Here is a 26,413-nt window from a genome sequence, read left to right on the forward strand (position 1 = left end):
TTTATTGCAAAATTCAATTTTTCCATGTTTATCTCTATTGGTAGATTTCAAAATCAAATGAAAATCCAAAATCATAATTTTTTTCTTAAGTTTGGATGTTGATAGCACAACATGACTGACCATGGAGTCATCGACCGTGGATGCTCTTTGACCTTGATCATGTGACCAGAAACCCTGATGTCAAATAATCAGTGAGAATTGAGTACCGTTTTATCCAATCTTCATGAAAAATGTTCTTACACTTTTAAAGCCATGATGACATGACACCATCACTGTCGAAAAAAAAAAAACACCCATGTCTCGCTTCTGCTATGTAGGCAAGACAAAAAAATGAAGTGTTTGATTCCATAAACAGCTCACATTTGACTACATACATGCAGGAGCATGAAGTAAATTCTGGTTCAGAAATGCTGGAAAGAAATCGTTAATATTTCTCCTTTATCCACACATAAATATTGGAATGAGATCTGGGCCCTGTTGTACAAAGAATTACAATTGATCCGATCAATCGCAACTATGGACAGCCAGCAACATCTATTATGCATGTTTGATCAAAATATTTTCTAGCTGTGATGCATATTCATGCATTATTCATTGTTTTATTGAAAATTCACTGCGCTTCTCTTTATAAAAAAGGACATTGTGCAAATTTTTCGTAGAAAAAATTATGACACTAATGGATTTCCATAGAGTTACGATTGATCAGATCAATTGTAACTCTTTGTACAACAGGGCCCTGGACTCCGTCTTACAAAGAGATACGATTGATCAGATCAACCTCAATTCCATGGAAATCCATCATTGTCATGACTATTTCTAAAGGAAAATTGAATAATTTCCTTTGTAAACAAAGAGAGGCATACTGAATTCTCAAGAAAACAATGAATGCATGCATATGCATCATACATTTTGAACAAACCTGCATTTCAGATGTTGACGTTGCTGGATTTCCATCGCTGTGGTTGAGTGGATCAACCGAAATTCTTTGTAAGACAGGACCCTGAAGTATTTTCATTTTCCTTTAAAGTCATGTGACTATTAAATATAAATGCAGTCAGACTATTCCAAAGTGAATAATATGGCCTCTAGGGTGTATCTTAAGTGGGATAATGACCCAAACTTAACTTTGCTTTGGATATTTAAAGAGTACTTACATCAGAATATCTTCAGAGTTGTAAATATGATTTATAAAATCTAGATATAAATATATAAAAAGTCTCTATGTACAAATCACTAAATAGCATGTCACGTCAGAACATCTTGTGGAACATAGTAAGTCTCGTTGTCCACTCCCATCTTGATCAGCTTTGGGGCGTAGAAATCCATCTCATATTCTGAGCGATCAGCCGGACCAACCACCTGAAGAGTTTAATGAGAATAATAAAATAGGTGTATTACGCCAAGCATCACAATTGGTCAAACGTGTCGCATGACATATTTTTGCACATTGAACTGCAGAGCGAATAAGTGTACTACAAAAACTGACATTTTATCGCACATTCCAGCAAACCAGCGTTACTGTGAAAGAAAAGATGAGCAATGAATAAATACCATAAAACCTTTTAAAGACTTGTGTCTCTGTGTCCTATCTTATAAAACAAATAATGCACTTAATTCTTTATTTCAAGAATCTATTTTCTTGATATCAAGAACTGAATTGTTGATTGAATACTAATATTGCGTCATACGAATATAAGCATGTGCTGGCTAAAACTCATGTAGGAGTGACAACCCCTTAACACTTTAATAATCTAAGATCTGTTTTGTTTTGTTGATTATTGTACAGGGCCCCATCCTCGCAAGCTATGCTTTTCTTGGGGTCCTTTCGATTTCTATTCATGAATTTTGTAATCATGTATTTATTTTGATTGAGTATTTGATGGAAAATAAATGAATTGAACTGAAACTTTAATGGAAGTGATAACATAGAGGCTGTTCTCACTACGTTCCTGAAACTAGTTTACTGGAAACTAGTTTAACGCGTAGTGAGAATGGTCAAAGCGGTCTTGGAAGCGATCTTCCAAAACAGTTTGGAAAACCACCTTGCGATGTAGTTTTCAAGATCGCTTTGCCTCGTTAAACAGGATTTAGCGTAAGTGAGGACACAACCATACTTCGGGAAGCGATCTTCGCACATTTTGAGCGCGCTACTCCACACGACAGGTGTAGAATGCCTATGCTGCGGTTTCAAATTTCGCGCGAAATGTGTCACCCCACTGCCACTGAGAGCGTTTCCATAGCAACATGAGCGCTTTACGTGAAGTGATTTTGAAAACCATTTTCGTGTTATCAAGTGGGAATGCTAGCAAAGCGATCTTCCAAAGTGGTTTCCTGAATCGGTTTTAGAAAGCGTAATGAGAACGGACTCATATAGTACCTGTGTTGCAATGAGTATGACATCTACAAAATGGCCAACAAACAGAAGACCCATGGTGCAGAATTTGAGTAGCCCTAGAGCAGGGTAGCCCAGATACATTCTATCAACACCAAACATTCCTAAGAAGATGGAGAGAAGGAGAGTTGTCCGGTAGGAGTAGCCCTTCCTGGATATAGGAAACATAAAAATATCAAAGTCGATATGAAAATGCAATACTGTCATTAAATTCTGCATACGTCAACCTTCCAAAAGTCAAATAATCACCAAAGTACAAAGTACAAGCAATTTGTCAGACTAGAGTCTTGTTTCATAAACATTTGCAATTAAGGTAACTCAGGATAATAGCATCCATTATGGCAGAATCAACAATGGTAATTAAAGGAGAATAAAACCATTGGAACAAGATAGCTTGTGTGAAAGCAGAAAAATCGAAGAAACAGATAAACAAAAGTTTGAGAAAAATCAAACAAATAAAGAGAAAGTTATGAGCATTTGAATATTGCGATTTCTAATGCTATGGAGATAGCAAATTGACAATGCGACAAAGATGTCAATTTGGCGCACTGTGACAAAAGTGCTCATCAGCATTGGATATGTGTTATACAAGCGCCTGATACGCACTAAATTAAGCGTTTTTATACAGGAAATATGCATAAACCATGGACTCAACCCTGGGTTTTCAAAACAACCTTTGTGAATTAGGGCCATAAAGTCTGATGGTCATCAATCCACCTGTGTATCTTAAAAAGGGGAATGAAACCTGTGGAACAAATAGGCTTGTATAAAAACAGAAAAATCAAAGAATAAGAATAAAGAAAGTTTGAGAAAAATTGGACAAATAATGAGAGAGTTATGAGCATTTGAATATTGCGATCACTAATGATATGGAGATAGCAAATTGACAATGCGACAAAGATGTGTGATGTCACTTGTGAACAACTCTCTCCATTACTTTAGTATATATTTCACTTGAATTGCCTCTTTTATCACATCTATCCATAGATCATGTGTTCTTACTAAATGAGGGCATGTAATACATATTTTTTAAGAATACATCATGGATATAAGAGTTTGTATCATCATAAGAAAATGCAAAAAGAGACATTTTGAGGGTAATTTTATAGTCCACCAAAGGGAAAGTTGTTCATCAATGACATCACACATCCTTGTCGCATTGCCAATAGGAGGATCTCCATGGCATTAGTGATTGCAATATTCAAATGCTCATAACTTTCTCATTATTTGTCCAATTTTTCTCAAACTTTCTTTATTCTTATTCTTTGATTTTTCTGTTTTTACACAAGCCTATTTGTTCCAAAGGTTTCATTCCCCTTTAAGATACACAGGTGGATTGATGACCATCAGACTTTATGGCCCGAATTCACAAAGGTTGTTTTGAAAACCCACGGTTGAGTCCATGGTTTATGCATATTTCCTGTATAAATTACGCTTAATTTAGTGCATATCAGGCGCTTGTATAACACATATCCAATGCTGATGAGCGCTTTTGTCACAGTGCGCCAAATTGACGCCTGTTGCCATGGTTAGATACGCTATTTTATTCATGAGTCCACTGTTTTTATTCATGAGTCCACTCTACAAACAGTGGACTCGTGAATAAAATAGCGTATCTAACCATGGTAACAGGCGTCAATTTGGATCCATTGCAAATCCCTTTGGCATCCTCTAATCATTCATATGTCTTGCATTTGATTGCTGATTTGCTTTTTGCAAAAAGGAGTGCAAAATTGATCTATCATTGTCAAAGTTCATTAAAAATTTGCAATGCCATGGATTGCAATGCCCTGTGAGACAATGTAAGATAAGACAGAGAACTAAAACAAGCAAATCTTACGTGTTTCTACAAGGAACTTGTTTGTGGAATCCAGGAGTGGTGCCGTTATAGGTTGTACCATCACATGTTATACCAGGAGCTGGATAACAGTCAACTACATGAACAAAATCAAGAACAGAAATGAAGAAGTGGAAAGCATTCTCCAACTGCTACAAGCTATGTATTTCTATTTAGAATTATTAGAACACATTCAGGATTTGTCCTTATTCTTTTGTTTCATTTTGTTGTCTGCCTATTAAGAAATTCATCAAAATGGACAAGCCTGTCTTTGGTACATTCCTGATTGGTCTGCAACCACTCTGCCTACTTTCCGTTTCTCACATGGTCTTATTATACTTGTCTAAATCCAGTTCATCTACAAACCATTTGCCATATAGCACATTTTACCATTTGTCTAATAATAATTATATTATATTGGATGGCTCAGAATGGAATACCAGAAATATCCAAGAGTTTGGGCAAGAATCAAAGATGAGTGGGATATTGGCCTTAACGAGTGGAATATTGGCCCCAACGAGTGGAATATTTCTGGTATTCCATGAAAGAAAGCCATCCAAATAATCATTACCATCTATTCCACCTCTGGTAATCCCCCCGGAATGACAAGAATCAAAATACCCCGGGAGATTTGCGGTTAACCCATGTGGTATTAGACTATAGACCAACTGCTTGTACAACAAGTAAATATTATCTGCCTTCAGGAGCTTTATACAGTCATCTCTCTGTTCTTGCTTTGACTACAAGAAAGATTGAAACCCTGAGAAATTCACCTACCATTAACACTGCCATCTGTACATCCGCTTGCTGCCTGAGTTACAGGATCTATTTCAGGGTCACTGCACTGATATCTGATTAAATTCATGGGTCAAGGGTCAAACAAGAAACTAAAATATATTATCACCTTCATTGAATTATCATCTTGAAAAATATCATCAATGTCATTAATTTATATATCATCATCATTGTCTTCATCATCATAATCTCCATTGTCATTATCATCATCATCACCACCACTACCACCATCATCTTCATCATCATCATCATCACCATCATCATCAACAATCATAATCATATCATAATCATCATCACCGTCATCATCATATTATCATTAACATCATATCATTGGAGGGGGGCACTCAAATTACATTTTGATGGGGGTGTGCCTCACGAAACCCTGAAATGGGGGTCTAAGGAACAGACCACAAGGGTAAAATACAGGGTCTTGGGAACTAAATATAATACCGGGCGGTGTGAAAAACGGTCTACGGAATGGGACCGCAGTACAGTAGGTACGGTGCACGCTAGCACTGTGCATGTAAACATGTGGGCACTATGGGCCTATGGAGCTGCTAGCAGAGAGTTGTGAAGCTGTGCGTGCAGCTCCTGCTGGACAATTTTAGCAGGGCTAGGGAACTGAGATGTTTTGTAACGGGGGTCTTACGAGCCAGGCGGGGCTTCTGAATGGAACTTCTGTCATTCAGAGTATCTAGAGAAACTGAAAATTAGGTCTGAAAAAGGGGGGTCATCAAAGCGGCACGTACCACCAATATATGTGAGTGCCCCCCCTCCCCCGGGCATATCATCTTCATCATTATTATCATAATCATCATCTTCATCATCACATCAACACCACCACCACCACCATCATCATCATCACTATCATCATCATCAACACAACCATCATCTTTATCATCATCACCATCATATCATCATCATAAATCATTATCATATCATCATCACATGCCATCATCTACAATTATCCTCATATCATCATCATCATGTCATCATTCACATCATCATTATTATCATCATCATCATCATATCTTTATCTTCTTTTTTCCTTTCTCTTTGTCATCATCACTATCAACAACCAAAAGCATCTCTTTTCTGCTGATCATATCAAGGATACTGTCCAAGTAGTAGCTCAGAGCAAGTGAGATCAATATCTTCCAGACAGACAATGTCAAGAAGTAGACCAATGACAATACTCAGGCATATCCATAACTTCCGTTCACTCAGTCGCCTCAGTAGACACAGTAAAACCGCCATCAGGCCCAACTTCTCAACAGGAGGTCTTCAATGGAAGATCTTCTGTTCTAGGAGGTATCAGTTGTATAAGTCTTCAAATTCAATTGCACTGTTTGGAGGTTTCCAGTCTGTTGAGAGAGAAAATTGAAGATTGACAGGGTGGTTAACAAAGTGTTAAATCTGAATAAGGGCAGGTCCAAGCTATTTGACTTGTGACGTACGAGAAATTTAGAGACTTTAAAGGTGTGTAACATATAAAATAAATGCACAACAGAGAATCTTTTATGGATGTTGGAAGGCCAGTTGTATCTTCTTTATTCAGGAAAAAAAATTGGTGATCTACAATTCCATTAATGATGTAATATCTTAATTAATATTGAAGTACGGGACCAGACAAAAGCTGATTTTTTTTTTAAAAGTTTGTCATTAAAACTGTGAATTGGAATAATCTGGAAATCTCTCATTATCATGTTTTCATCTTGTATCTTATCAAGTTTCATTAGCCATGAATGAAATCATAGAACTCATTGTTGTTATTATGTAATAGCTCAAAATATAAACATCTGCACTGTGACGTATGGGAAATGTGACGTACGGGACATTTGTCCATGTGTAAAACGAAAGGGGAAAATCAAAATTTACAATTAATTGGATGTAAACCAAAGTAACTAAGTTTTACATGGATTATCATGATTGATATGTACCGGTATTTCTTTAATAGCAAACACTGAAACAAAACACAGCAAACATTTTACGACCTTGTAAACACTATAAAAGATGTCTTGCAAATACAGAGATGCCAAGTTCAAAGCTATGCGTGAGATTTTCTGTGAATCTGAGTGAGATCACAGACATTGTGTACAATGTATATGGGGATAGGCTGTGATAGTGGCGTGAGACAGAGATTTGAGGGGATGAATAAGAGTCCAAAATGCTTGAGTCTCATGAGACTTGGTAGCTCTGCAAATAATTCCATACATGTGTTAAACGAATGGGGAAAGTGAAATTTCATCAAAATTTATAATTGGATGTTTATCAGAAAACTTTTATTCCTGATGCCATTAGACTGTGGAATATTCTCCCTGCCATTACATTTAACTGCAATTCAGTAGCCAGCTTCAAGGCTGAGGTGAAGAAAATCCAATTACACTTTTTTTTTTAACCGCACATAGAATAGATCTTCCACAGCACTGTACATACTCCTGCACAATTCTTCTAGTACGATGAGTATACACCAACCTGGTGGACTGTACTTTAACGGATGATGACGTTGTAAACCAAAGTAATAAAGTTTTACATGGATTATTATGATATATATTTCTGTTATAGTACCGTATATGATCAGTAGAGGCGCACAGCCAATATTGGAGACTGTCTCCCATGTGGGAGATTATCTCCAATATCAGAGACTTATTTTGTAAAGAATTTGGGTATCCAATTTCAGAGACAGTCTCCAGTTTGGGAGACCAATTTCCTTTTGTTTACATTTGCTGCAAAAGGATTACCTAGGCGGCAAATATAAATGTGATAAGCAGATTCCTCATTATTACCCCTCTTCACCATCTTCTTTAAAAAAATTCACCATCTACTTTTGTTTTTAAAGGATTTTTGTTGTCATCCACACACAAAACAAATAGGCTTCTGACCTCATTGAGACAAAATATTGGGTGGAAAAAATGATGCTTTTGTTGTTGTTTCTTTTATTCTTTTGCAAAGCAAATCTCCAATATCAGAGATGCCAAGGTCAAAGACCAGCTATGCGTGAGATTTTCTGTGAATCTGAGTGAGATCACAGACATTGTGTACAATGGGATAGGCTGTGATAGTTGCGTGAGACAGAGATTTGAGGGGATAAACAAGAGTCCAAAATGCTTGAGTCTCACGCATAATGCGTGAGACTTGGTAGCTCTGCAATATTGGAGAGAGTCTCCCATATTGGCCGTGTGCCTCTACTGATGATTAAACAAAACATATTAAAAAACTTTATGACCTTATAATTATGAAATATTTAATTAATAACATATGTTAACACGTATGCTAATGATATGCTGTGATTCACAGTGAACAAGGTTATGTCAATGTTAACCCAGCTAGGGACAGGGAGCTGCCGGGAGCTCCCTGGTGTCAGACATGACACGCGTCACCGAGTCTGACTCTGATTTAGACCAAAAGCTTCGGTCTCTGTTATGTTGGTTGTTCAGCTGAACTCCGTTGGCTTCACTCACCAAATACAGAGACCGAAGTTCTAGCGCGATCTGTACAGGGGACTCAATGGCCAGTACTTAAGATCGGATAAAACGGGGAAGTGAATTAGCGCGACAGCCGAGGTAAGTCACTGTTTTTGTTCCTTTTAACTTGATTTTTCTCCGTTTTCAGGCAATTAATGCCAAGAGGGAATATTAATTTGCATTTTGGTCGCGTTAATTTTCAAAATTTTTATTCATTAAAGACAAAAATTGAAGAGCCCCGACGGGGGATTTTGCATTGCAAGTCCCCTTAGCTAATGGTTGCTGCACGATAGCGAGCCGTCTGTGTACGAGGAGAACTTAAAAAAAAATGTGAAAAAAACTCCTCGAAACAGACGGCTGCCAGCTGTCTAACTCTGAGAGTCTGACTGAGACTGAGACTCTGAGTGACACTCCGTTTCGCAATTTCGTCTAACAATATAAAATTTAAATGTCTAACTACTAGTAGTTTAATAGCCACCTAACTAGTTACTGCCAACAAAATTATACAACAATTAACTTTAGCCGTTTTTCTACCTTTGAGTTCTCAACAGTACATCAATCAAGTGTTTGTTACTCAGTGTGACTTGCTGTGTCTGTGTGACTCACTGTTTGGACCTCATTGGTACTAGGAGTGGCACTGACTGTGATGTTAATGAAAGATCATGTCAGACACGACTACGAGTAGGATGGGGGGTCGGGTGTCCGGACACTTTATCTTGAAGCCTTCTTTTTTGTCTGTGGATTACACTAAAGATATAAATTCATTACTTGTAATCATTATCTATTTTGTTCTTTATAATATTTCCTAACATTTTGTACTAATAATTGATGAAACTTCGCTTGTAATTTTTTCCAAATGACATTCCAAAATTGATCGTCCGGACACACAACCCGTACGGACACACAACAACTGGGTATATACCCAGTTGTTGTGTATCCGGACGGATATACCCAGTTGTTGTGTATCCGGACGGGTTGTGTGTCCGGACGATCAATTTTACAATAGACCTTATCGCAAATAGATTCACGCAAAGGATCATGGGATCGCAAAGGGGGCAATAGCGCCGCTGTTGTCCAGATGCGACCATGCGAGCGCAAGCAGCCGACAATAAAGTGTACGATTTCCATAGTGTATCAAAATACGATCGACGCCCGCAGCCAACATTTTGCTAACTTCCAGTAAACGCCTCGTCATATTTGTTCCAGAGTCTAACATCACTTTTCTTCTTAATCATGGGTGCAGGGGGATAGATGTGCTGTCTATAGCTGCAAGAATTACCACAGATTTTATGAAGAAAAGTATAATTTTCTTTCATTTTCGCGCACTGTCTGTGCGTGTTTTGAGCTGCGCAGCTGCTGTGCAGTGTGCTTGCATGCACGGGACAGTGGGCATGCACTCTCGGCCCTGGGGACAGTGTACGTCGGCGAGGCAGTGGAGGAAACTGGTCCCTAATTCCAAGCAAAAATAAAATGATGATCAATAAAACAAACTCTGCAGTACATTTGATTACTTTATTCTAGTTATGTATGTTTGTAATATCAATCGATAGTCAAGAATACATGTTTCATAAATAATTATCTCAATCATGATTTTATTCAGTAGGCCTATAAAAACCGAGCTGTGTTTTCTTTTTCTCTCCACAGAGTAGGCTACATAATAGTTGCATATTATTCAGGATCGCGGTCGGACATTCTGAAGTTTAATCATTGGCATGCTTAGACAAAATAATGAATTAAATAATGAGAAAAAAAAATGAGAATAGATGAAAATAATATTAAGAGAAAAATAAGATACAAAAAGAAATTAATGAGGAAGGTGATCTGTATGAGAAGTGACTGAATGCGATGAAATAAATTGAAGATGTAAATGTTGAAATAAGATTTTTTTATCAAAAGAATGAAATATATATCATTTATATGAATTATATATCCATCATCTACTAAGTTTCAGACAAAATAATATTACAGAGTTGGAGGGATGTTTCAAATTCAGGGATTTATTTAATCTGCATGTCATTTGTATATGTCCTTCATTATGTATATGATATAAATAAATAAATAATATATACTGTATATATATATATATATATATATATATATATATATATATATATATATATATATATATATATATATGAAGCCTGAGTCATATCGATTATTTTGAAAACCGGTGTTCGACAGCTCTAATTCGATCGAACATCGATGCATCGAATATTGAAGGCGGGGAAAATTTAGTCTTGTTTTTGCGTCGATCGATGCGATGCGCTTTGCATATATGCACTACGCACTGACGGTATGCGCTGGCGTTGGCCGGGTGAGCGTTGCACAAGCAGATGACAGAGCAAAGTTCGTTTGTATTTTCCATGATCACAAAACACACAAAAAAGGCCGGGGACCAAAGCAGAATTCTTCCCAAAATATCTTCAACAATGATATTTGCAGATGACAACATATAAGTTTAAAATGAAACAATAATAAAGACATGAATCACGCAGAGTCGATCCGAATAATTTTCGGTCGACTAGCATTCGCAGTCCATTCACCAGCCCCGTCCGCAGCTCCGTACACTCACTCTCCCGAAACGAAAGCTAAAAGGCGTGCTTGACGTCAGCGCCAGCAAACAAGTGCAATCAACGGAGAGCGCTGTAACTTGCCTGAAATTGTGTAGTTGGATCCAAAATGAGCTCCAAATAAATTTATGGGAATAAATACGTAATTTTCTCTGGATGGTCATTTGAATTGCTATTCAATGCTGATATAACGATTGTGAGGAAAGATTGTGGAATATGACTATGAGTTATGACGATGTTCGAGAATTAATCCTGATAATGACAATCCAGTTTTTTAGACGCAATTGAGCATGCGATCAAAATAAATACGAATGTTTCGAATCGAGCCCTAAATTCATCTAAATTATTACGATTTAACAAGATTTTATGGTCATACTAAGAATATTGACGATGTCAGCAAAGTATGTTATGTTCATATGGAAGAAATAATACTGGGATTATTTCTATTGTTATTCCATCTCTGGACGTCTCCTCCATCAGCTCCGAGAAAATAAGCACAATGCGCATGCGTGTTTGATGACGTATGACATATTTTCCCATTCATGAAATCAGAGCCCAAAGTTGGGCACAAACTAGCTTCAAATTGATGGGAAAAAATATCAAACGCAATTTTCTCTGTTTTGTCATGTAAAATGTTATTATATGGTGATATTACGAACTTGAACAGAGTTTTTGCATGTAGACAATGTTCGAGAATCAATCCTGACGTGATGATTATTTTTTTTAGACAAGTGCACTAGCTCGACTTCGACTCAAGAAGTCAAGTCGATCGTCATGAGATGTCCGCCATTGAAAATTGAAACGAAATACAAACGTTTCACATCAAGCTCTAAATTCATATTAATGATTATCATATGCAAATTATTGTTAAATATTACGATTAAATAATGTTCTATCACTTCTATGGTCATGATATTAATATTGTTCATGAAAGCAAGATTTATTTTACGTTGATCGCGTCAATTTCCGGCCATTTTCTGGTTTGATTAAAGAACAGTACTGCGCATGCACGATCGATGGCCATGACTTCCATTCATGAATTCATCGTGCATAAATTATCTCGGCACGAGCAGACAAGTAAGACTCGAACTATGATCGAAATAAACTTCAAATTAATGGTGAATAGCATCATAATTACTCATTCGGTTTCATTTTGGGGGCAATAGAAATCAAGTAAGTAGTAGTAAAGTTGGACATTACTGATATTTTGATGATTGATTGTGTAAACCAAACGAATCGGCCGGCCGACGTATTTTTTTTTTTTCGATGCACCGATTTTGCAAAATCTGCACCGGTGTTCGATGACATCGATCGAACACCGATTTTAAAATCGATTCGACTCAGGCTTAATATATATATAGCTTATTTTTTATATACTTTAGATTTGTCTCACCCCCTATATAGAGCTTGTATGATCAAACTAAAGAGCCCGAGTTGCAAAGGAGGACTATATTTGCCCCAAAATAACAAAACTATATCGCTAAATTATATGGAGAATATATGGTCTACATTATGATTCTCATGAATATTCTTTAAATTAATGGAAAAATTTGCTATCTAATTGGGATCGCTGACTTTGGGATCGCTGCTCTCTTCTAAAGTCGACGTCGATCGGCATTGACCCGCAATCACCGTCTCACTTTTCCCACAAAATCTTCCCAAGTTTAGCCCCATAAAACTTCGAAAATATGGTGAGTATTGAGTTCATACTTTCACTGGGCAATCATGATACATAGATTGTTCTATAAATCCACATTCAAGTATCCAAAGTAATTTAAATACGAAGAAATCAGACTTTTTAAAAAGCCTGGATTTTGAGTGACACTGCACAAAACATATGGCGTTGTATGGCTTCCCAAAAGCCGATTCTGCGTTTGCCCCCTTTCGCATCCCGTGATCCTCTGCGATGACAGACGCCCTCACGCGACAGACGCTATTTGCGATAAGGTCCATGTCATTTGGAAAAATTTACCAGCGAAGTTTCATCAATTTTTAGTACAAAATGTTAGGAAATATTATAAAGAACAAAATAGAAAATGATTACAAGTAATGGATTCATATTTTTAGTGTAATCCACAGACAAAAAAGAAGGCTTGAAAAAGATAAAGTGTCCGGACACCCGACCCCCCATCCTACGACCTAAGCCTAGGGCCTAGGCTACGCTACGCCTGGCTACGCGTGACTCACATTGTTACTGTTTAGTGTTAGATCCAGTTCGATCTAGAAAAAAAAGTAGAATCTAGATTTATTTTAGTGCAACTTCACACTCACAGCACTCATAATATAAATGGGCGAAATATTTGAATGACAACTTACGGGTACGGTACAGAACACCACAAGAGCAGCTAGCAGGGAAATGAGAAGCCAACGTCGCGCATCGCACACACCAAATTACCACGTAGCCAACGAATGTGATGTAACGGAGATTTAATCCCTGTCCAATTTGAACGACTGTATCACAGAAGCATGATAATTTAATCAGATATGTGTGCAAAAGTATTACATGCGCTATGAATGAAATGGTTTCTTGTTTGAGCCATGTACTCTACATGTAATTCTGACCAATCAGAACAGTACTTTCTGTAACGTCACTTCTTTTCTACTGTGCCCCGCCCCCCTCTAAGAAAAAAAAATCTCTCCGAAAAAAATGGAGAAAATTATAAATGAGAAATTAAAGGAGTGAAATAGGGGGGGGGGGGCGGACGGCGTTGAGGAAAGAAGGGCACCATTGTGATTTTTCGGTGTAATTCATTTTTTCCCCCATTTTTTTATCAAAAGAATGAATGAATTTGATTCATTCCCGGGGGGGGGCCACTTACATTGAGGAGTGGATACCATGCGCGACCAAAAAAACACGTAAAAAGGATGTCTTTTTCACGATAGGGCACGTTACGTACGTAACGTGATAAGGGTGTCAAAAACACAAAAATAATGAAAAAAGGGTATCTATTTCGCTAGGACAATTACGTGTTTAGGGTCGAATTTGCGGGGATGATAAAACAAAATTAAAATGTTTTATAAAGGATGTCCTTTTTGCCCCAACACTACGTGTTTAGAGTCCTATTTGCGAGAGGTGTAGAAGGTGGGGGTCGTACTAAACCAAATTAGGTAAAGCCGATGACCGGAGGACCCGTAACAATAAAACATTCCTGTACTTCTTTAGGGGTTCATTTCAGGGAATATTTGCCAAGAGTATCGTTTTGTTTCCAACTAAGTTGTTAAGGGTAGGGTTTCACACGACAATACTTGTTAAGGGGTGCATTTTCAGAATATTCAGATCTAACTTTAGAAGAAGTAATATTGTAGCACTTGGGGAAAGCAGTAGCGGAGCCAGGTAGGGGAATCCGGTCATGTCATGTCATACCGAGGTTTTACCTGACTGATAAGCACGAATGCGTGTGAGCAACCAGGGGACCGACGGCTTAAGGTCCTCTCCGGGACCTGGTAATGAGGATAAATGCCTTACCAAAAAGTCCATGCCCCCCCCCCTTGAAAGGCACAACAAAGGGATTCATAGAGATTACTCAGATCGTAACATTCATGATTGTTCAAGAGTGAAATGGTACGATAGGCCTACGTACATGCATGCAATTGTTTCAAAACAACCATGTTGAATTAAATGCTCTCAAATGCCGCAAACAGTGCTGTTTATTCAGTATGTGAATCGCACAGTAAGTTGTTTAAACAGTTAAAACAAGTGTTTAAAATCTCAAACACTTGCCATGCTTAATTGCATGATAGTTGACTATTTTAATTTGTTTAAGATTTTAAACAACTAGCTGTGCGATGCACATAGTAAAAAGCGTTGTTTAAGCTATTTTTAACAGTATATATAGTGTAGGCCTATTTTATAATGAGACCGTTTTTATATGCTTTAATTGTTGTTTAAGATTCAAACATTTGTTTAAATTTTCTTTAAAAAATATACTGTAATGTTCATAATATAGTAAACAGGGTATGCACTCCAGCCCCCGTCCTGGAATCTTGATCGGAGTGACACAAGGCGACATCAGGGGGGCGTTTCATGAAACTTGTCAGACGTTTTATCCGACTAGTCCCATTTTATCCGACAGTTACCATAGGAACAGTGCCTCTCCAATCAAAATCATGGAAAGATGTCAGATCTGACAACTTGTCGGATGAAAATATTGATGAAACGCTCCACTGATCCCGATATCCACATCTTGGCATCATAAAAAATCTGGTGACAAGACCCAACGGAAATGGTGCATCATAGCCTACACAACCGAGTCTATACCGCAACACTGTGCCGGCTGTCATATCCCACGATAACGCAGCATATAGGCGGATCGGGGGGGCCGAGGGGCCCGCCCCCTCCCCCCTATTGGCGGAGCAAAAAAGGAAAAAGGAGAAAGAAAGGGAAAAAAAGAAAAGAGAGGATAAAAAAGTCGAAGAAAGATAAGATGAGGAAGATGAGTGAAAAAAATAAGATGGGGGGATGACTTGGGAAAAAAAATTATCACCATTATATAAAATTTTTGCTCGCGCTTCGCGCTCGCTTTGCCTGTTAGGTGATTTATCATCTTGATCAATATGGAGCTTAAAACATTGGCGGCGGAAGCCAAAAAATTTAGGGGGTGTCCACCTGAAATTTTGGCAGATGGACACAGGTAAAAAATTTGAAAAGCGCTCCCAAAAAAGGTTATCAACCTAAATTTTAGTAGTTGCTAACCAAAAAACAAGCAAAAAAAAAAAAAAAAAAAGGTTATCAAACATTTTTAGGGGGACCGTCCCCCCCCCCATCTAAAATTTAGGGGGGGACACGTCCCCCCCGCTTCCGCCGCCTATGGCTTAAAATATCAGATTGTTTTTTGTTTGATTTACAGATAGATTTTTTTAAAGTGCACTGTATCATATGAACATTTTTTGCTCGCGCTGTTTGATCGTCAGGTACCTATCATTTTCCTGTATTCCATAACTCAAAATATCCCTATTCAGGTCCGACGCGTTGTCAAGAGGTATCTAGCGATGTACGTTACGCACGCACTGTATGTTATTATCTCAATATTAATTAACAAATTACTTGCAATCCCCATTTCATGACAGTTTATCAAAAATTCTGGCTCCGATTTGCGCTGGCATTAATTATTAAAGATATATATTAACTCATGTATCCTATTCATGAATTTCAAAAATGCTTGCATGAAATGTCTAGTTTTCAGGCCATAATACACGGGCAGTTTTAGCGTTATGCTTATTAGAATAAAAACTAAGTTATTGATTTAATAATTAAATTGTCCATTTCTTCAGAATGGAATATTGACAATCATCTCACTCTTAGAAATTGGGAAGAGAAAGATAGTTATTTCAATATGATGACACTGAAATGTCCTAATGTCCCGGTCCTATTGTAAAAACTCAATAATAATGAAAAATATCAGGGGCCCATGGGGACCTTGTCTTGACAAGCCTACCTTTTTTAAGGTCTTTTTTCAAAATTTAAAATTTTGTGTAACGTTTGTCTCCGGAATCCTACTCTGTTATATAAATTATATTATGTTCAACCTCTATCTCTTGCTATTTATTTTCATTTGTCATGTAACTACAATAACACGGTATGAATGTTTTTGTGAAAGGAAGAAATAAATGAATGAACTATTAGTCGGAAGGTAGAGGACCAGTGTCCACGGACAAAATTTTCAGAATTAGTCAGTGATTTCCAGAAATTTGTCGGTGATTTTCTCCGACAAATCATCATGAAATGGGAATTGAGTCGGAGACAGTGAAATAGTCGGAGAAAATGAAATTCGTCGGACCCCCCCCCCCGATTTTAGGAGTAGCGCCATCTAGTGTTGAAAATCAATCCATTCTTTCGATCAAATCATCAAAAGTTACACAATTTCTCTGCATGCATGTCTGAAATTATGTATCGCCGATTTGAAGTTTAATACTGTACAATCATCAAAGACCAGCAAAGAGTAAGAACCGTTTTGTCCCACTTCATTGATCTGAATACCGACAAATAAAGAGATTTAAGGGGTGAGTATCATAACATAATTAATCAAATGAGCTTTCACTGCATCGGGCCTTGCCGGCGGTAGTGACTGTCTGTCTGGAGAACTCCCGGGGCCGGGGAGCTCCCGCTGCCGCCCCGCCGAATGCAAAGGCCGTGCTCTGTTCGCGGTAGAGATGAGATAGCCCGGGGCCGGGGGGGGGGGGGGAGGCACTCAGTATGTAATGCAAAGTGGGTATGTGCCGCGGAGGGGACCCCCATTTTCACACTCAAATTTCCGTTCCAAGGCATAGCATTTTTGCCTTGTTGAGAAAAAGAACAAAGAAAGCGGCTCCAAGGCATAGCATTTTCTTATCGAGAAAAAAGAAGATGGAAATCCGCTCCAAAGCTTCGCATATTTTTCGTTACGCCGCTCCGATCGCATTGAATGAGCTGCAATTTTGGTGAAAAGCGGCCGCAGAGCTCCCCGGGCCGGCGGAGGCCGCGTTAGCTGCATCATGCACGCATGACCGTTCCATAGGGATGCATACGCACTCACACGCCACTTGTTCACTGCAACCATCCTGCCTGTGGGGAATCTACAGGTAGGACTATGGTATGCCAATGCTGTACATAGCACACACTTTGAAAAATCATTAAAATATCACTTGTGTGACCAAAATTACTGATTTCCATACAGTTGCAATTTATTTTTCATAAGTAACTTGGAAATAATTTTTGTATTCACCAGAGTGTCAAAAACATGAATTTTTGGCATATTTTTGTGTACGCCCTCTATTGGTGGAAAGTAATATGGCAAGAAAATTTTCATTTTTTCAATCTCTACATTTAATTAAGAAAAAAATAATTTCAAGAATTAAGTTTACATAAGAGCCAAGTTATATGATGAATGCCTGTAATGAAAACTGAGAGTGTAAGAAAATCAAGCATTTGTCTCATATAAAAAGAGAAATTAAGCCAAACATTGCCACCATTATTTTGCCACACATGGAGATATAACTGAGAACAAGGTTATATCATAACCTTGTTCATTGAATGAGTGTCACACGCTGGTGATCCGTTCCAAGGACCCCCATTTCCACAAACATTTGTCGTTCCGAAGCCCTTTCCGAGGACCCTCCTTTTTACAAACTTTTTTGGTCGAGTGCCCCCCCCCCCGGGGAGATAGCCCACTTGTTCACTGCAACCATCCTGCTTGTGGGTAATCTACAGGTAGGACTATGGTATGCCAATGTTGTACATAGCACAAATCATTTAACTATCACTTTTGTGAACAAAAGTATGTGATACAGAGTCCATTTTTTGCAATTTTTCATGAGTACCGGTAACTGTCTTGGGAATAATTTTTGTATTCACCAGAGTGCTCAAAAACTTGAATGTGGGGAATATTTTTGTGAACGCCCTCTATTTTGCGGAAAGTAATATTTTTAATATGGCAACAAAAAAAATTTCAATCTGTATTTTTAAAGGTCAAGTCCACCCCAGAAAATTGTTGATTTGATTCGATAGAGAAAAATCAAACAAACATAACGCTGCAAATTTCATCGAAATCGGATGTAAAATAAGAAAGTTATGACACTTAAGTGTCGCTTATTTTTCACAAAACAGTGATATGCACAACTCAGCGATATGCAAAAGAGAGAGTCAATGATGTCCATCACTCACTATTTCTTTTGTTTTTTAGTGTTTGAATAATACATATTTCAATTTTTACAAATTTGACAATAAAGACCAACTTAACTTTATCTAAACTGTTAAAATAATGGTAATTCCACATGTTCAGGGAGAAATAAAACTTTGTTTCACTTGACAAGGAGGAGAAAAATAGATGATTTCATATAATAAAAAAAACAAAAAAATTGTGAGTGGGTGATGTCATCAGTCTGCCATTTTGAATACCGACCAGGATGTGCTTTGTGAAATTATGCGAAACTTTAAAATGTCATAAGTTTCTTATTTTACATCCGATTTTGATGAAATTTTTTGTGTTTTGCTTGTTGGATTTTTCTCCTTTTTTTCAAATCAACTTTTTGTTGGGGTGGACTTGTCCTTTAATTAACAAAAAATAATTCAAAGAATCGAATTTACATAAGAGCACAGTTATATAGGGCCTAATGAATAGCTGTATTGGAAACTGACAGTGTAAGAAAATCAAACTTTTGTCCCATAGAAAAAGAGAAAATAAGCCAAAATTGCCACCCTTATTTGGCCACACATGGAGATGTAACTGAGAACGAGGTTAAATATAATAACCTTGTTCACTGAATGAGTGGAGATGGCCTGGAGGTTAGTTCTGGGGAGTAAAATTATTTATTCCCCATGAAGCTTGGAACAGTATGCCATTTATCCCTGTGTAGGGATAATATTCTCATGGTGAAAGTAAACCTAAATCACATGTTTTCTTTAACGTTTGGAGCTCAAACTAACGTAAATGGGCCCAAACAATATTAACCTCCGTTTTTAATAAAGGTCCTTTATAATATATATGAAATAAAAAGTTCTAAATTTGAAAAGAGCATGAGCGTTTAGTCTGTTTAGGTCGCCATTTGGAATCTTTTGTTATCGATAACAAGATACCACATGCGTGTAGAGCTGCCAACTTAGATTTTAAAAATACTTGAATCGGCCGATAAATATCATGAATTGTAAAATGCTTGTTTCGGTCGATAAATGTAAAAAGTGCCAAATGATATTTATTGACTGAAACAAGTATTTTACAATTCGTAATATTTATTGGCCAATGCTCTTATATGAATGCCTGATTAAAATTTCATTATTGTAGGCCTACCTAAAGTTTATAATAGCAGAAAAATAATGAAACATAGAAGGTTTGACAAAATAAGAAAAATCCATTAAAGAATAAAATACTGGTAGTTACCGTATTAGAATTCTAATCATTTGATTTCTGAGGTCATATGCGAGCAGCTTTCCTACATATCGTATGGTAAAATAAATCAATGAAATGTCATTTTTTCTGTCAAAATTGAAAATGGTTTGTACCTTCACTTCAGTACATCAATACACAAATCATTTTAGACCTACACTCGCTCCTAAAAAGAAAATATGAAATTCAATATTGAACCCTAACACTATAATTTGAATAAATTAAAGTATAGGCCTCACATTGAAATGTTGCCCATTGACTGTAGTACAAATTGCCATGCTCTGCACAGATCACGGCAGCGATTCGGAGACTGCTTATTGGTTCATCACGCAGTTCACATGATCATGTGGTGACAAAAAATAATTTGGCCCGAAAAATATTTGTTAGTATTGATAACAATGAATATATCCAGCCTCGTATTCTGCACTTGCAATGGTCTTGGCTCATGATCGGATTGCTCAAGTATCGTTAGAGAAATATAGAGATTTGGCAATTTCTTGCAAATCCACTGTGCGCTCCGGAACTCCATTGACATTGTACATGTCGCGATAGATTATGTAAACTCTGACGAACGCAATGGGAGTATGGCATTCTGTATGATTTTGATGGAAGAGTGAGAAGTAATAAAAATACGCTTACCAGTGCGGTATCGGTGAGAAGACAGATCCTCCGAGAATACCTTTCATCATTCATATAAAATATAGGAAAGTGAAATTCTAGTTCAATTTTGGTACATGAGGTTATGGAGAATTACACACTTGTTTTGATGGAATACTGTGTGGGGCACTTGCATGGAATATGCCGACCGCTAGCGGTGAACGTTATGTTATTCATGTAGGCTTTATTTCAATGTGGGCCTACACCTCTACATATTCTCTACTCTATCATCTTGTAATCATGACCATTCAGTTCGTGATTCCAAGTTCTTGTCCGTGGAAAAAAATCAGCAGAGGCTTCTCCAACAAACCAGTACATTGGATAGGCTGGATGCTGATTTGTCTTCTTTAGTTTCATAGAATCCCTTGTGCAAAATTGCAGATTTCAATGCAATTTTTTTGTATTTTTATTTTGCAAATTTCACTTGCTCGTAGGTGAACCAGGACAACTAAGTACATCATGGGAGGGTCTTTATCCTCATCTCCGACTGTCCAGGCTGCTACTGTCCAGAGTGTTCCATCTGCAGGAGCTACGTCTCCACCGTCCGAATGTCCCATGCACCAGGGTGACTCTGTAACAGTACAGACCACTGCCATTCCTGCAGAATGTCCAATGCACAACAAAGACACATCTCCATCAGCACCAGCTAAAGGGACTGCTGCAGACATCCCACCTGAGTGCCCCATGCATGCATCTACCGGTCAGGCAACCACTGGATCAGGGGACGGATGGGTCAGTGAGTGCCCAATGTCGACTGGAACGAATACATTGGTTGTAGACAACAAGACCGATGACATTAATCCAGCAAACAGGGTAAGAATGTGTAATCTATTGACTACTGATTTCATTCATCTCATCTAGACTCCGTGCAAGTGTCACCCGGTTCCAGTAAAGCATTGGTTAATTTGTTAATTCATTTTCTTTGCAGCACTTGTGGCTGTAAAATATAAACTTGCTCTGTTCAAGAAATATTAAAAGCTGTCATCAGAAAGGACGTCTGTAAAAAACTAGATGTTCAATGCTTAGGAATTTAGGATAACAATTGTTATAATTGCACTTCACTATTGTACTTGTGAATGTACAATTTACATGTAATAAATGGCTGTGATGCATGAAACATCATGTACATAGAAGAAGGTATCACTTATGCAATTAGGAAGGTGGGTTTTTCAACAGAATTTTGAAAATTAGAAATATTACCTTAGCGTTATTTTTATGTGCAAAGAGTTAATATAGGACTGTTTTTTATTGAAATGAAGTTCATTGAAGTGTACTTTTGAGGGGACTTTGCATCCCTACATGAATCATGACAAGAATATTGCTTAAAGGAATACATCAAATAAGATTTTCTTCATTTTCAAAATGTCCATAGATGCCTCCTCCAAATCAAAGACCTGCCCCAGACCAGCCGTTCAGCCTCTCCACTGATCGACAGACCTCCAGCATCCCTCGGGCAGGAAAGGATGAGAATTGGGTGTACCCATCTCAACAGATGTTCTGGAATGCCATGTTAAGGAAAGGATGGAGGTGGCAGTCAGATGAAATACAGCAGGAGGATATGCATAACATCATCAATATCCATAATGCTAACAATGAACAAGCTTGGAAGGAGGTGCTTAAGTGGGAGGCAATGCATGCCAAGTGAGTGTTATCACACCCCTTTCAGAATTTATTGTCAATCATCAGGCTTGCAACAATTATATTTTCATGAGACTCCGTTTTTTAAACAAATTTGATTTAAAATATCATGATAATTCAGGGTATAATGACTCTTCTCTTATGTCATTGGGAGTTTGGGTCAAGTATTGAATCATCAAATTACCCTGTTACACCAGGAATTTTGTTATTAAATTAGCGTTTAAAAATGAACTAAAAACTCAGAAATATTGCTCAGATGGTCGGATAATAATGATAAGGTTAATTTTGAGCAATAGAGTAAGCTATGTGGTATTGCAACAAGCGATAGTAAGCCACTGCCCTGCATATCTAAATAGAGCAGACTCAATCACAGCGCCACCTTGTGGCGGTTTAGCGATAGATTTGCGTATAAATTTTTATGGAGGATGATCGACACGGGAAATAAAAACTGAGGGAGGAATTCTTGCACACAAATCTGACTTCCAAAGGTAGTTATTCTTTATAAAATCAATGTCAAGTGCTTTTGAAATACAATATGGGGAAGAAGTTTCATTTTACCACACTATTATAAAATGGTCTAATATTGTTTTCACAGGGCTTTTTACAATTTCCTTCAGAGCAAAACTTGAGTTCATTTGTCCTTTTTATTGAGAACAACTCGTGATTAAAAAAAATCATTATTGAAAGAAAATTTATGCTTTATATTTTTTTTTCAGAGAATGCCCCTGTCCTAAACTGGCAAGTTTTGGTGGACGTTACAATGATCTTTCACCCCGAGCTAAGATGAGATGCTGGATGGGGTAAGTTTGTGTATTGATATTTAATTTACGAGGGCCCTGTATCACAAACCTTACCAATTGTTCTTGGGGATGATTACTACAACTGATTGCATAGCTTATTATATATGATCAATCATAAATATCAGCTAATGCTCAATCACTTAGATTCATGTTACAGAGACCGGGGGTGCGTTTATTCGACACTTTTTTACCCTAGAATCATGATTAGAATCATGATTCAAATCACGATTCTGCAGAATCACGATTGCGTTTAGTCGAAATTGAATATAATCATGATTAGAATCACAAACATGAAACACGAAAAAAGGGGCGTTTGGAAAGACGTTTCTGTAGAATCACGAACGAAAAAGGTCGTATAAACGATATCGTGATTTGAATCATGATTCTATGACGTCATTGTGTCGTGCTTCTTCCGGGTTCGACTCAAAGGCGCGCGCTGTGTTTCGTGCAGGTTAATTTTCGTGTAGCAGTATTGCCAGCATTTAGGAATTATCATTCTGTGTATTGTACCCCCGGGGTTGTACTGTAGCGTCATTTGTATATTTCATTGTTTTCATCCATTTCTTCAAGTTCCAAAGGCACAAATTGGACTGACGATCATCTCAGGGCTCTAGATCTGCTTGTGCTTTGTTCTCAGCCTGAAGCACAAGCATCCCTTACCGGGATTCACAGAAATAAGACGATCCCTTTCAGCGGCGCTTGCGAGGGAGGGATTTCAACGGAGATGTGGCACCGCCTGTCGAGATAAAATTAACAGAATTCGTGCCCAGTACAGGACCATCATAGACAAGAAAAATCGATCGGGAGGTGGGAGGGAGGATGATGACCCCTTCTGGTTCCCGATCAAAAACAATACGAGGTACAATACACGGAATTCTGGAAGTAAAAGATTTATTTTTCGGAAGCCGAGTAAGCGTTGCACTTGCACAAACGATCGCGCGTTAGCTCCGGCGGCAGCAAAAATCTAGCAGCCGACGTGAAGTTAGAAACACGTGCGAAAATGTTGACCTATACTTCCTGGGTCAAACTGCGCACTGTGATGCGCACTGGATCGGCCCGAATTCAGGGAGAAACAGCGTTAGAAAGATGGTCGTATAAACGCTGATTCTGTCGGATCGTGATTCATGCTGCTGTTTTGAATCATGATTCAAATGGTGATTCAAATCATGATTCTGGGTCGAGGTCGCATAAACACAGCCCGGGACTAAGTGCTCTTTAACCACTAACCAACGGGTTAGTGGTTAAACTTGTCATGAAAGGCTCTCCTTGAGTGTGACAATTTGACCCACCATGAAGTTTGTAGTTACTCTGCAACTGCCCTCTGTCATGACATGCTGATAATTCACTTTTTGTACATATTTTTGAAAATCTGACAAGGGGTTAGAACATAATTTCATTATAACTTTTCATCCTTTGATCTTATGATATTATACATTTAATAGTTATAGTGAAGAGAACAGGGTTTGAGAATTGTCTCCTCAGAAAGTCATTCTTAAAAAAAAGTTGTAATCATATTTGGGGTTGTCTCACTTGTCTGCCTTAACAGGTTGAGAGAGATTTCTTTGAGAGTAATTGTCTTCAGGTTAGTTATCTGGAGGGGGGGGGTAGTGGTTAGAGAGCTATGGCCAAGGGAATTCATTGTGATCCTGTACATCAGAAGGTCAAGAGTTTCATACCATTCCTTTTATATCCATATTCCAGATACGAGCGACCGTTTGATAGACACGACTGGATCGTCGATAGGTGCGGTAAAAAGGTGCGATACATCATTGACTATTACGACGGAGGTACGGTGGATAAGAAGACATTTGAATTTGCTATCCTTGATGTTAGGCCTGCTATGGATTCACCAGGCGCTATGTGGGATCGTATGAAAGCTTCTTATTGGAGGTTTCTCTACAGCAAGTAACTTTGCCAGATTAAACTCTATTAAATGTCATCGCTGGAATATTTGAATTTGGTGCGGATTGTCAGATGTATTGAAGAAAACACACATTGGAAGAGAGGAAGAGTGACATGCATGGATCCTACTGTGGCCTTTATTAGATTATTTGCTCTGTTAGGTAAAAGGCATAAGTTCTAAGTTGGATGACTGTACTTAGAGATCCATAGTACACAAATTTGCCTTCAACTTTTTTACTGAAATGACAGCTCTATCCATACACTTCAGGAGAACACGGAAAGAGAGCAACTGTTGCCCCATCTGTTGATGCTGTCTTATTTGCCATTTTCTTTTGTTTACTACATGCTATTATTTTAACAATAACTTTGTTTATTTAGCAGATGATACATTTGGCATACTCATATCAAGCTATATTGGTTTGTTGCAAAATTGGCAGTATTGTGTTTCAGATAATCGCATTTATTGTATAATTTCTCTCAGTCATATTACAGTATGATGAAAATAATTTTGGCTTAGAATATATGTGCTGGTACCAGTAACTTCTTTTTTTTTTCATTTTATGATTCTGCAGCATGATTGTGAAACTCTGCAGTACTTCTCTCAAGTGTCTTACTAAAGCTCTCTGTGTACTGGGGTCCGTTGCAGATAGAGTTGCGTTTAACACAAGTAAAAAAATCAATCGCAAGTCCCAAATGCGCACTGTTGATTGGTTGGAAATCAAGTTTCGCATGATTTTTAGAGTTGCGTTTGATTGCAACTCTTTCTGCAACGGGCCCCAGGTCTACCACCTGATATTGGAACAATGCATGAAATTTTCTGTTAACAGTGTGAATTCTAGATGTTGACATTGCTGGCTTTCCATAGCTATGGTTGATGGTTCACTTGCAACTCGTAAGAAGATGGTCCAGGTTTTGATGTTGTGTTGATTTTGATACTAGCCACATGCAAACCACAAAACTTTGAATATTGCTTTAGCTTTGACTGACATACCTGGGGCCCTTTGCAGAAAGAGTTGCGTTTAAACGCAAGTAAAAAAATCAGTCGCAAGTCAAAAATGCGCGCTGTTGATTGGTTAAAAATCAAGTTGCTCGTGATTTTTTAGAGTTGCGTTTGATTGCAACTCTTTCTGCAACGGGCCCCAGCTGTATGTGTGCATTACATGAATTAGGTCTGTGCATAATGTCTACTCCTGTGTGCATTAATAAATATGAAAGAATGTTATGCACATCACATGGCTAGTTTTGGGGTAGCCCTCACTTGTTCAACTGACATTAGTGAGAATAGATGTTGATTCTTACCCATATCCAAGGCTCCACACTAACTTTTTTTCTTGGTGGCCCAAACAATCTACCAAAATCATCAATTTCATATTTTTGGTGGCCCTAAAACAATAGAAAACATTACAATTTATCAAAACTTTGGTAGCCCAACCGGGCCACCAAGTGTTGGCTTTTACAAAATTTTGGTGGCCCGACTCTCATTTTTGGTTGCCCCGGGCC

General features: G+C 37.9%; 2 protein-coding genes across 3 annotated transcripts; one reads left to right on the forward strand and one right to left on the reverse strand.

Moving 5' to 3' along the window:
- Positions 1-870: 870 nt before the first annotated feature.
- On the reverse strand, positions 871-13,554 carry LOC121424520 (TM2 domain-containing protein 1-like). Its single transcript, XM_041620234.1, has 6 exons — positions 13,375-13,554; positions 6,142-6,388; positions 5,007-5,080; positions 4,233-4,326; positions 2,378-2,543; positions 871-1,359 (listed from the first exon to the last, which is right to left on the reverse strand). The coding sequence occupies exons 2-6, from the start codon at positions 6,279-6,281 to the stop codon at positions 1,246-1,248; spliced, it is 588 nt and encodes a 195-aa protein (XP_041476168.1). The 5' UTR covers positions 6,282-6,388; positions 13,375-13,554; the 3' UTR covers positions 871-1,245.
- Positions 13,555-16,905: 3,351 nt separating this feature from the next.
- Positions 16,906-25,904, forward strand: LOC121423849 (holocytochrome c-type synthase-like). Of its 2 annotated transcripts, none has more exons than XM_041619354.1 (5): positions 16,906-17,058; positions 21,008-21,386; positions 21,946-22,214; positions 22,928-23,011; positions 24,713-25,904. In XM_041619354.1, the coding sequence occupies exons 2-5, from the start codon at positions 21,033-21,035 to the stop codon at positions 24,918-24,920; spliced, it is 915 nt and encodes a 304-aa protein (XP_041475288.1). In that variant the 5' UTR covers positions 16,906-17,058; positions 21,008-21,032; the 3' UTR covers positions 24,921-25,904. The 2 variants fall into 2 exon arrangements, with proteins under 2 accessions (XP_041475288.1, XP_041475289.1); XM_041619355.1 differs by having other exon boundaries at positions 16,940-16,997.
- Positions 25,905-26,413: the final 509 nt, after the last annotated feature.

This window comes from Lytechinus variegatus, chromosome 11, assembly GCF_018143015.1.
Source record: "Lytechinus variegatus isolate NC3 chromosome 11, Lvar_3.0, whole genome shotgun sequence".
Lineage (NCBI taxonomy): Eukaryota > Metazoa > Echinodermata > Echinoidea > Temnopleuroida > Toxopneustidae > Lytechinus > Lytechinus variegatus.